Source organism: Nematolebias whitei, chromosome 10 (assembly GCF_014905685.2).
Source record: "Nematolebias whitei isolate Nwh7 chromosome 10, NemWhi1, whole genome shotgun sequence".
Lineage (NCBI taxonomy): Eukaryota > Metazoa > Chordata > Actinopteri > Cyprinodontiformes > Rivulidae > Nematolebias > Nematolebias whitei.
In genome coordinates, this window is record NC_056507.1 from 10,642,096 (window position 1) to 10,655,066 (window position 12,971).

At 41.9% G+C, this 12,971-nt stretch overlaps 1 protein-coding gene across 1 annotated transcript in view; it reads left to right on the forward strand.

Moving 5' to 3' along the window:
- The first annotated feature begins 2,359 nt into the window (after positions 1-2,359).
- The window catches only part of zcchc14 (zinc finger, CCHC domain containing 14), a 29,633-nt gene continuing 19,021 nt past the window's right edge, over positions 2,360-12,971 (forward strand). Inside the window, exons 1-2 of the mRNA XM_037683336.1 lie at positions 2,360-2,882; positions 6,073-6,297. Coding sequence (XP_037539264.1) covers positions 2,388-2,882; positions 6,073-6,297 — 720 coding nt within the window. The 5' untranslated portion in view covers positions 2,360-2,387. The remainder of the gene's footprint in view (positions 2,883-6,072; positions 6,298-12,971) is intronic.

Consider the following 12,971-nt stretch of genomic DNA (forward strand, 5'->3'; position numbering starts at 1 on the left):
ACATGATCTATATGCAGTGTAATTTGTGCTTTCAATTCAATTCATTCATTTAGCGCCAATTCACATCAGAAATCTTCTCAGGGCACTGAACAGAAACATTCACATAGATAAAATCAGTTAATAACAATATTTACTTTGTATCTAAGGAGCCAGCAGACTGCTTCAAGTTTTCACTTCGTTGCAGTCTCTCATAAGCGAGCACAGATGTAACAGTGGGAAGGAAAAACTCCCTCACGATGAAGAAACCTCCAGCAGAACCAGGCCCGAGACAAGCGGCCATCCGCCCCAGCCAGATGGGCCCGAGAGGACAGGAAGGAGAAACGAACACACAACGGCAGGTCCAGGACGGAGGTCTCCAGGAAGACAAAAAGACAGAATCACATGTTAAGAAAGAATAATTACAAATACAAACTCTTCATACCAAACTGCTTTAAACAGAATAATAACACTGAATTTTACAGCTGCACATTACAATTACAGATCACTTCCAAACTCACCGTCAAGATGATGCTGCTACTGTAGCATGTAGCTTTGCTGCATCCAGCTTCAATCTTGATGATGAATACATTTTAAAATCTTGCTGCTGTGGGCGTACTGATATTTTTTTATTTTCTCTTGCTTTGCTCCATTAAACTCTTCCTGTTTATCGTTGGAATCAACTTCTCCTGCTGTAGAAGCTTTTTTCAGATGTTTCTGGTTATAAAAAAATCTTGAGATTCTCATCCCAAAGCTCTGATCTGACGTGTGTTGTTCTTTTTTAAATTCTTTCTCTATTTTTTTTTTTTTTTTACTTTTTCGTTAAACTCTGCAGTGTGAATAAAAAACAACTTTCTGGTTGATCTCGGGCCTTTTTCATCAGTAACACCATCTGATCGCTGCAGCCTGACTGCAGAGCGTTCAGAAATTCGACTCATTCTTTCCTCTAATTTTGTTTGTCTCTCGATGGTGACCACTGAAATAAAAGTGCTGCTCCAAACTGGAAGAAACAAAGTGGGCCAAGCATCATAAGGTCAGTACTTCCTGTCACGTGACACCAGCTCCCCTTACAGGCTGAAAAAAACGACCTCACTGGCCAGAAGTGGCCCATGGGTCACCAGTTGATGATTATGGCATTAAAGGCACTTTTGAAGGCAATATTTCTAATGAATTTATAGGGAATTTTTAAAATAAATTTCCAATTATTTCACTCTAAAAAGAGATTTTGAACAGCATTAAATATTACCCATGAAAATCATTTAACTTTAATTAAGTATTTTAGCTTTAAAAACAATGGTCCAAATCTGCTCAGTGACCCAATAGGAAGAAGCTAAGACGATAGATCTTGTGTGCATACAATAAAATATTTTAAATGAATAATGCTACTGTAAGGCTATTTTACCTGCCACATTACAGCTTATCAAAAGTTGTTTTTTTTTTTACATCTTTCAGCTGCATGTTTGCCATAAATTTCAGTGTAGATTAGTTAAATTTAGGTGATTAAAAACGTTTTAGGGTCATGAAAGCAAAATGTGCGTCTGAAATATTCCCCCAGACTTTGCAAATGTTGTGTGGTTTAAGGGCTGGTAAAGATGCATGAGATGGTCTTAAAATACCAGCCGAACCAGTTTCTGGTTCCTTAAAGACCCAGTAACTCCACTCAAAGTTATGAAAGCCCGAGAAGCTCTGCACCAATCAGGAGGCTGGTTCTGGCTGCTGGAGGGCTCAGCCAATCAGAGGAGGCCGTTCTCCACGATGGGCTCGACTTGTTGCCAGAGTGGGTATAATGTGATCCACAGCTGTTTTTCTTTTTTTTTTTTTAAACTTTGTTTCCAGAGTTCTGTCGGACAGCGGAGAGGACTCATCCAACATTTGGACTAATTTAAGAACAAAACTTTTATTCCAGGTGAAGCCTCGGGTAATAATGTAACTCCCAGTTAGCATTAGCTGCAGCTTGTTTTGTTTTTAAACTTTATCGGCTCGTGCTGGTGGCCATGAGGACCGTGGAGTTCGGCAGCGGACGTGAGGGACTGGCGGCTCCGACCCGAAACTCCCTGGGAGGTTCAGAGTCTTTGAATGGAGGCACAGAGGAAGTTTTCGGTTCTCTTTGAGTCTTTTTGCAACAAATGTCTGTGACTGGGCTGAGGTCCGACCGGCGGAGAGACTCCAGAACAAACACGCAGACCGCCCGGACTCCATGAGGCGGTTCTGGTGAGGTTATGTTTGGGGGGGGGGACCCTCAGATTTGATTGACTTTTATTTAATTTCGTTCATGTGAAAGAAAACCAACAGCCTGGAAGAGAAGCGGAGAGGTTTTGGACAAAGAGCTTTTACGCGCGCCGCCAGCCGTGCGCTCCCTTTGATGTGGAGTTTTCCTCTGGAAGTCGGAGTTTGATTGTTGGACTTGGAGGATGGTGGAGAGCCGGAGCTCCGTCCAAAGGGAGGGGGTGTACCGCTGGTTCTCCTGCCTCAGCTCGGCCCAGAGAGCGGAGTTCCTGTGCGGCCTGCTGGACCTCTGCGTCCCCGTCGAGCTCCGGTTCCTGGGCTCCTGCCTGGAGGACCTGGCCCGCAAGGACTACCACTCCCTGCGGGACGCGGAGATCAGGGCCAACAACCCCGCGGACCTGTTGGGCCTCACCAACGTCACGGACGAGGTGGTGCGCAGCAAGCTGCTGGTCTCCCTGGCCCTGCTCGGCTCGGACAGCCGGGAGGCCGCGGGGGTCCTGTTCCGGACCCTGACCCACATAGACACGGTGATCAACAATTACGGGCTGGCGCTGAACGACGGGAGGACGGAGGAGCAGTTCCTCCTGCTCTTCACCATGGCCTCCAACCATCCGGCCTTCAGCTTCCACCAGAAGCAGGTGCTGAGGCAGCAGCTGGGTCAGATCCAGGACATCCTGCAGGTGAGAGCCTCGCAGGGTCCGAGGTCCAAGCGGGACTTCTGGAAAAGTGCATTGAATGTGTGCAAAAAGTGACAAGAAGTGAAGATCTAACAGAATCAGGACCTCTGGACGGTTTCTTCTTGTTGAAACGTTTCATCTTTTATCCAGAAGACTTCTTCAGTCTGAGGAGCTGCAACAAACGCAGCATCTTCTCACAGTGGAACCAGTTTGCTGCTGACAGCCAGATAGCTGTTCACATGTAAAAGGAGGGCAAGACTCTGCGGGACACTAAGGATAAGGGTCACTCATCCTAGGACCAAAATGGGCACATTTTGGACCAAGACATGGTTTGAGAGGGGGGTGAAGGATGCCACTTATGTAAAAGGAGAGAACCCGTCTTTAAACAGAGGAGGAGGTCTCAGATTGCAACTTTCTAAAACTTCTAATGCAGCTGTAGGTCTGATACCCACTCGTTTTTTCTATCAGGAATTCCATTCACGTCACCAGAGTGGCTCCTCTGTGACTCAGACTAACAAAGACCTTAACGAACCCCTATTGTGAGGAGTGATAGGGCAATCTGCATACGTATCAAGCTTAGCTCTGCTTTATAACTCAAACCCCACACTCTCTGTTCTTCAAACTGAGAAAGCTCCTCGGATGAGAAGCGAAACGTCTTCAGTTACAAATAAAGTCCAGTTGTTTTTGCTTTAAACCATTAGTCTAACAACTGGTCGTTAGTGCCCTGATGGCCCCTTGTTACTCACAGAGGGCTGAGTGATACCTGCAATAACAGCATTGGGGGACAGTTGAACATGGAGACCCCCACTCCTGTTGAACAATGGAGATGTGTGTAGACTGTAGAGTCCTGGCTTGATGGTCCAGCACAGAAGATCAACATCATCAGGCCAGGACTCTGCGGTCTACACTCATCTTTAGCCCAGCGGTCACTCGTTCAGGGATGAAGATGTTCACATCCTGGACAGAGAGGAACGATGGATTAAGAGAGGCGTAAAGGAGGCCATCTTTGTGTAGAGAACCCATCCATTGTTAAACAGGGGTGGGGGTCTCCATGATCAACTGCCCCCCTCTTACAATGCTGTTATTACAGGTATCACTCAGCTCTCTGTGAATAGCAAGCATCCATTAGGGCACTAACGACCAATTGTTAGGCTGATGGTCTCCCTTTTACATGTGAACATCTATTTCTGGCTGTCAGCAGCAAACTGGTTGATCCACTATGAGAAGGTGCTATTTATAAGACTGAGTTTATTGCTGCTCCTCAAACTGACAGTCTTCTGGATAAAAGATGGAACGTGTCAACAAGAAGAATCTGTCCAGAGGACCTGACTTAGTGTTTTCTACCTGGGATTATTGAGCATGCATCGGGATTAATCAATATTATTGTGCACCCCCAATCAGTAGTTTGTCAATAAACTTCTGACAAAAGCGGTTATTAAAACTATGAAATCGAACATGAGTTTCCAAAACTGGTTGTTTTCCAGAGACGGTTACCAGTATACGCAATTTTGAAATGCGGGTACGCACTTGATGTAAACAAATGCGCCCAAACTTGCGTGGAACCTTGAGTCACGTGACTCATGTTTCACATGTTTTGTTTTTTGTTTTTCCTTGACTTCACCGTGAGCGTTAAAATTAGATTTAATGTAGCCACTTTAAAGGAAGTGACAGCAGCTCCATAAAACAGTGTTTTGGCTGAGAATGAGATCAAACTTCACAGAAGTAACTAGTCCTTCATTTTTCATTCAACCTTTATTTAGACAGTTAAGTCACATTGAGCCTGGAAGACTCATTTACAAGTGAGCTCTGTTTAGACAGACAAAAAGTAGTGAAACTGGACACATGTAGGAATTGGCAGCGTGCGAATAAACAAAATTTACTGCCGTTAAGGTGATGAGCTCTTCTACCGAAGTCTGCATAAAAAGTTTAGAACGTTTACAGATGGCAAGAACTCCAAACAAAACAAAAAAATCATGAAAATCTTACTAAATTCTTGTAGATTTATTTACCTGGATTATTGAGCATGCATCAGCTCACAACATGTCTTCAAGCCCAGGCCTCCCTTGCAAAATGCATCTGTGATTTCAATGGGATCTGCCTGATTAAATAAATATGAGGAGCTCCTCACTTTATCCCTGACGCTGGCCACCATGTGGAGGGAATTCATTTCAGCTGCTAGAGTCCAAGGTGTTTTTTCTGTCATGAGCCACACCTCATGGTTGGAACACTGATACATCGAGATCTTTAGCTCCAGCTCCTTATTCACCACGACAGACTGGAGCAACTGCATACAAGGAAGTCGATCTATCTCCTGCATTCTATCTTTCCCAAGACTCTCTGATCCATTCGAGGCACTCGTTCCTGATCCGATCGAAGCGATTCACCCTTTCCAGTTGAGATGATGATGATGAGGGATAGCCCCAGTGAACATTTTCCTCACCTGGATCAACCTCCAGGACTTGAAGGGGACTCACTGAAGAGCGCCTGATGGTTCAGCCAGTTCCCGAGGCCTCGGCCAAACCAAGAAAAAAAAACAACTACAGGAAGCCACCTCTGTTTGGACCCTAATTGCAGGGAGTGTAGTCGATGTACATGCAGTCCATCTTATATCACTTATTGTTTAACCAGCTGGTCACAAGCCAGCACTACTACTTTAAAACCATTACATTTGTATAAGCAAACACTAAAAGCTTCTGACCGGAGTCCTGCACATTATCATCATTACTAAATAAAAAAATAACTTGTTGAGTTGAGAACATTGTTAAATTTGCAAATCTCACCCAATAACACGGACTGTGCAGATTTATTACCTTAAGATGTAATAAAATGTTTTATTACTTTGAAAGCTTCTATAGCTGTCAAGGCCAGAATAAATCATTAGTTCTGAGAGGCTTTGGCTAGATTTAAGTTAATCTGAAAACAGTGACCGTTTCTGTATGTTAGCCTGCTTTAAATCAAAGGAGACCAAAAACATATGTCTAAACAAATTAGGTTTGTCAGGGTCCAGAATTAAAATTAGGTGAAAGATGTGCAGAATCAGCTTTGAAGTTGTGAGACGATAACGCTTGTTTTATGTGTTGGGGCAAAAACGGCTGAAATGCAGACTTTTATTTTTTTCTCAAAGAAGTGATAAAGAGAAGAGTAGATAAAAAATAAAAAAAATAGCAAAAAGATTTTTGACTTTTGTTTCCAGGTGAACAGAGGAGGAGGCGCAGCATCAGGAGGAGGAGGAGGAGGAGAACCAGCTGCAGGGCCCGGCTGTGATGGAGCTGCTGTTTGTTACGCTCAGCCTCCTCACCATCAGACCATGTCCGCGCCTCCGGCCTCCATGTCTCCTGCTTCCTCCCCGCCCAGCGCCAGCTCCCTGCCTCTGTCTGCCCATCAGCCCTGCAGCACGCTCTGCACCTGCTGGAACAAGGTATGGAGAAACACTCACCCACCCCGAGACACAAGTTTGTCCTTCTGCAGAAATATTAACGAGGAACGTCTCAAACAAGCATGTGCACATTATGTTTGACCGTCGGTCAAGAGCAAATAGGAAAAATGAAAAAATTATTTGAGGGTGAAGCACAAATGTGTGTTTGTAGCATAAGAAAAATATCTCTTAAACAAGTGCACATACTCATTAAAGCACATGTCAAAGTCAAGGCCCGTGGGCCAAATCTGGCCCTCGCTAACATCGTATCTGGCCCCCCTCGTTCAGTGACAGATTACTGCATCCTAAATGCACAAAGGAGCGTTACCGCAGGTCCTTCCTCCCAGCAGCTGTTAGACTCTACAACCATCACTGCTCCCAACAAACTCAATAAGGATTAAATACATGCTGACCTCTGCTGAAACATACACTCTGCCTGTAATACTGTACTGTAAATAGTCTGCCATTCTCAATGTTCCAATACATATTGAACATTATTATTGATATTGTTTATCTTATTTCTTATATTGTGTTGTTTATTAACATTTAGGAACTTTTGTGTGAAATCTTTTAATCTTTTTATCTGTTGCTGCTGATACACTGGAATTTCCCATCCGTGGGACAATAAAGGCTGTTTTTATTCTATTCTATTCTAAGATATTTTAAATGTCAAATATTTTTTATTGTTTTTCTCTTTGCTTAAAAATCAGCTTAATATTCTATTTAGTGCAGACCTCTCAGGACAGTTTGTTAAATTTGAAGCCAGAAAAAAGGTTGGATTTTTCAGTAATCATTCCTTTTGATGTGGAAAGGGCAACAGAGAACGTCACATGGGACCAACGAAACTCTTGTTGATGAACCTGCAGTCAAGAAAACATGTCGGCTGTCTGACTGGAGTTAATGTATCGACTTGGCTTGGACCAAGTTTTTAACTTTGGTCCCTGTTTGTAACTGAATTTGACTCCCCTGCATTAAAGGTTATTTGTTTATTTTTTAAATTAGGGTCTGGCGAATGGTTATCAATAGTTATACTTGAGTAGTTGTGGCATCAGTCTTAGATCACAGCGAATGGAGAAGGCAAAAGTTTTCATCCAGGCTAAGTCAACCGCTAGTCAAACAAAGGCCCTATTTTTTGTTGTTTTTCATTGTTGCTGAACAGCTACTGCAAAAATTACGTACTGATGTGAAAGAACACTACATTCACTGATTTTACACTTTTTTTTAACACTGTTGGTTTTGTTTGTTGATGTTTTCTCATGTGGAAAATGTCAGATTTACTGTGCAAGTGTGTGCTGGAGGCCTGAACGCATCAGACCATCAGCACAACCATCCATCCATTTTCTTTACTCACTTTTCCTTTCTGGGTCGCGTGGAACTGGTGTCTCTCCAGCAGTCCCTGTGCGAGAGGTGGGGACACCCTGTACATGTCTCCAGTCCATCACAGGGACACGGAGACAATGGAGACAACCATTCACTCTCACTCACACCTAAGGACAATTTAGAGTTACCAATCAGCCTTACATGCATTTTTTTTTTTTGGTCTGTGAGAGGAAACCGGAGTACCCGGAGAAAACCCACGCACGCACCGAGAAAACATGCAAATTCCACCCAGAAAGACCCCAGCCAGGATTTGATCTGGCGACCTTCTTGCTGAGAGGCAGCAGTTCTAACTGTGCCATCGTGCCGCCCATGAGCACGTCTCGTCAGTCAAAAGTTACTCAACTGTCAGTGGACTGATACGTTCAGCCCCATCAGCAAATACACAATCTATACTTGACCTTTCGTGCTCTTGAAAACAAATTTAAAGCAACATTTTTAAATATATTAAACTCAAACTTGGCATTGTAGTCGCTGAGTATAATCCCCAACACAAACTCTGAGCACTAACAGATGTGCACGTTTGTTTGTGTTTTATTTGACATGCAAGTTGTCAAGGAAAATGCATTCCTTCTAGGCATGTTATTACAGTATAAATCTTTATTAAATCTTTATTTTTATCTCGTCTTTATTCTACGTCTCTTTTAACATTCTAATACTGTTTCTTTATTGTGTAAAAGAACGCTTCCTATATAAATAAATTAATATGGCTATTCTTTGAAGGAATGCACTTTTCCTGCCGTCCTGTATGCCAAACATTTAAGCAAAGGTGTTTTGACACTCAGTTCTTACCAGACCAGATTTGGGATTAATGCGTGTAAAGAGCAGGGCTGAGCGATATGAACATAAATTACATATTGATATTTTTAAGATGAATGGCAATACATGTCTCAATATATTTTTTCTTTCCATAAAGTAACAACAAAAATGTATTTCTGAGTCAAAGCTTAGTCCCTGTTGTCACACAGGCACCTTTTTTAACAAACAGCTGTAACTGTACAAAATAAATATATCAAAAATAAATCGTCTTTCCTACAAAACAAAACCAAAATCACAGCTATGCACTTAAAATTAAAACAGAACACATACAGAGCAAACATAATGAAAGGCCGACTTTCTTTTTAAAAGTCTGATTCTAATGTCGTTTATTCATTCAACCTTTATTAACTTTATTTAACAAAGCTGTTAGAAAGATCACATTGTTGTGTAGTTGGCTTGTTTACTGAACTCGGTTCTGTTTGGTTATGACTTGTTTCTTTCTGAATTTCATGGTTCCTATGCTCTTGAATGCACCGTGGCTGTTTCGACACTACTCAACGCATCGCTCTGTGTAAAGTGCCGTGCTGCGCAAACTCGTGCTGCGTGCGGTGCGTTGGGGATTTCTCTCTCCCGACACCAACGTAGCCTTGCTGTTTGAGCTTCTGTTTACACATTACTGGTTACTGCTGTGTGCGAATGCCACAAGAAACACAGTAAATAAATCATCCTAATCTGGATATTTGTCTCTGTGTTTTTTAATGAGAAGACAACTTCATATTCTGCTCTTAACCAGTTAATGTCCTGGAGAACAACAAACTCTCCTTTGTAGCAGCTACCCAGTCATTTTCACACCTATCAGGAATTTACATCCATGTCATCAGAGTGTGAATCAACAACTGTTGTTATGATTGATATCTGCATATGCATCTAGCTTGTTCACAGTAGCTATGTTTACATGGACATAAGTAATCGGATTAAACGGCCGTTCAGAATAAAAATGCGTCCTGTAAACGCTCCATTCGGATTATTCTTTGGTGATTCAGCTCGATCCGAAATAATTTGTAATCCAAATGAGAGTGTTGGTTTATGCCGATTCATAATCCGAACGGTGTGCATGTAAACACTTAATCTGATCGTTTTATTCCGATCGTGGAAAACTAACCAGAATGTGCATGTGCAACCTGTCTACCTCATGTATTTCCGCCTGGCTAGATGCTAATATGTCGGGGGAGCAAAACTGGTCGTTGAGCGACACAACATTTCTACTAGAAACTTTGAAAGAGCTCAAAATGATCTGGATTCCTTGTTGCTCAGTCAGGGAGAGCAGGAACGTCTCCACCGTCATTAAAACCTGTTGCGGGTCCATTTTGGGTGCTCAGGTTTGTTTACGTTCATCATGGAAATAGAACTTCTTCTTTGGTGTTTTTTTAAGGAGAGTTTACCACTCTGTACATGTCAGTACTTCTGTTCAGAATAAAATCTAGCTACACGTAAACGCTCGTCGTGAACGGACTGTGCCCGTGTAAACGATACATTCTAATTATTTAATCTGAAAACATTTCAATCCGGTCAAAGAATTTTGTGCATGTAAATATAGTTAGTAGGAGCTGCAGAAGCATGCAGTTTTACACAGCAGGAGGTGGGGGGAGCGTGTGAGGGGCTGGGTTTGTATTCAGTGAGGGAGAAGAGGAGTGGCTGCCTGGAGGTGCAGACTGGGAGAAAAACTGGCAGAATTTAAAGTAAAATTATAACAACGTAGAGTATGAGACTATAGTTTTAAATCGATATAGTCTCATTTTATATTGTGTATGAAATTATCTGGACATTTTGAAAATTTTGAGATATTGCCCAGCCCTATTAAAGAGTAATACAGTAATCCCTCGATTATCGCGAGGGTTACGTTCCAGACAACACCGTGATAGGTGAAAAACCGTAAAGTAGGAACGCTATATTAATTCTAGTATTTATAATATTTTAAGACTTTATAAACCCTTCCCACACTCTGGCAATGTTCTAAAATCTTAAACCTACATTATTTTAACAACATACATATATGTACTGTACAGTACTGCAAAATTTTACTCACCAGCTCTGCAGACCAGCAGCTCAGTTCTGGTTCGGTTCCGGTTCGTCAGACCTACCCTGCAGCGATGAAGTCCACCACCCCATCCAGGTTGATGTGCACGTGGATAATCGAGCTTCAGGATTATTTGTGATTTTACTTCGAGTTCTGTGAGCTTAACAGATAGATCGTGACTTCTGACTTTGCGTTGCAAAACTTTCCCTCCATTTCGGCAGAAAGCAGCGGCCAGAAGCACTGTTGGCTTCTGGGTAGTGTAGTTCTTTTGATGGGTGTTCCAGTATAGGCTTATTAAAAGAAAACTACAAAATGGCGGCACCTGTCCGAAGTATTTTCATTAAACTTCTATCCTGTACCATCCCAATCATGCGAGTAATATTAAAGTTAATGATCCTGTGTCAAAAAACCGTGAAAGAGCGAGTCAGCTAAGTGGCGAGGGACTGTTGTACTTTAAATAATTTAAAAGTACACGATAAGTGCTTATATCTGTTTATATTCTTCATGATCTAGAGTTTGCACCCAGATGTGGTCTTTCAGCCGAGGTCGACGGCAGCAGGAGGGGTTTTCCAGATGGTGCAGGAAGCCAAGTGGCTCATTAAGCCTCTGGATCATCCTGCAGAGGGTTACATGAAGGAAACTGGATAAAAATAAAGACTGAATAAGAGGAGTCAAAAGACAAAACTCCAGATGTTTGTCTTTGTTTGATGCAGACGCTTCTACAGGCTCATCTCGCTCGAAACAGCCGTAGTTTTGAAGCGCGAGCAGTGAAGGGAAAGTACCCGGCTCAGAGGAGCGTTTGTATTTAGTGTTTTGTTGCCCTTGGCTCCTGCTTCGTGCAGCTCAGCACATTTCTTAACGCTGAAATCAACTCTGTGGTGTGTGTGTGTGTGTGTGTGTCTCCAGTGAATCCCAGGAAGTTATAAATGCTCTCTCTTTGACTTGTCTTTACTTCTGAACTCCACCGAAAACCAAAACAGTCACATTCTGCACATTATCCAAAGAAAAACATCTTTTAAAGCGGTGTATGTTTGTGTAAAAAGTATCTGAAGGCTGCAGGAAGTGATTTGAACAAGAAGATGAAGGAAAATCAGTCCCACCAGTCTAGCAGTAACTGTAAGCACAGTTTTGACACAATCTGTGTTAAAAATTGTAGAATGGGAGGACATTTAAACAAGAAACAAATTAAAACCTTGTAAAATTAAACTTTATTGTCTCCATGAGGAGCTCTTCTTATGCTGCAGGACGGTACCCACTGGGGTTTAGTCATTTGGCTGTTGGTTCAACATCTGGGCTGCAGCGATGATCCTTCATGGTGATGAGCCACAAACGGTCAAATAATAAAATACCTTGTTTTTTTTCTCCTCCAGCCTTTAGGAACTCTGTTTTGTGATCTGAGTTTTTGTAGAAGATACTTAACGAAACATGAACAAGTTTCAGGTGTACATCTAACTGTTTGGCTAATTAGATGAAATGTGCACATTTAAAAAGGTTGAATTCTTCAGCTCACTTTAGACAACTTTGCCAAATAAATAAAAAAAAAATAGTTGACAAACTTAGATGACACACTCAATTACCGGTATGTAATATTTATTCTTTTAAGTAAACAGCACCGGTTATTCGAGTCAGAGTCAGAGTCAGAGTTTCTTTATTGTCATTCGCACCTCATGTGGTACATGTGGTGGAGCGAAATTATGTACACAGGGTCCCAGTTACATCCAACAATAAAATGTATAAGAAAAACAGTAATAACATCTAAGATATGAACTAAGAAAAACATCAACTAAATATACACTAAGCACTCATAACATAAAACATTGAACATCAGCACAAACATGAACACGAGTCTGTGAGCAGATGTGCACGCATGAACACATCAACATTGAAACAGATCAGCAGCAACATGAAACAGATCAGCAGCAACATGATATGGTTTTTCACAGTGACTATTCTAGTTAGAGATTCATGAGTCTAACAGCCTCAGGGTAGAAGCTGTTCCTCAGTCTAGTGGTTCTACACTCAATGCTCCTTAACCTCCTTCCCGAGGGGAGTGGGGCAAAAAGTGTGTGTGCTGGGTGGGTGGGGTCCCTCATGATGCAGGTGGCCCTCTTCCTGCATCTGGAGGTGTAGATGTCTGTGATGGTGGGGAGACTGATTCCAACAGTCTTCTGTGCAGCCTTCACCACTCTCTGCAAAGCTTTCCCCCCTGCAGCTGTGCAGCCTCCATGCCACACATTGATTATTATTTATTATTTATTATTTATTATTATACATTTACTTATTATATTATTATACATTATATATATATATATATATAATATATAATATATATATATCATATTATACATTTATTATTATCTAATCGTGCATTTTAGTAAAGACATTTCAATATACATGAATGTGCATGTATGTATATGTATATATATTGTGTGTGTGTGTGTGTGTGTGTGTGTGTGTGTGTGTG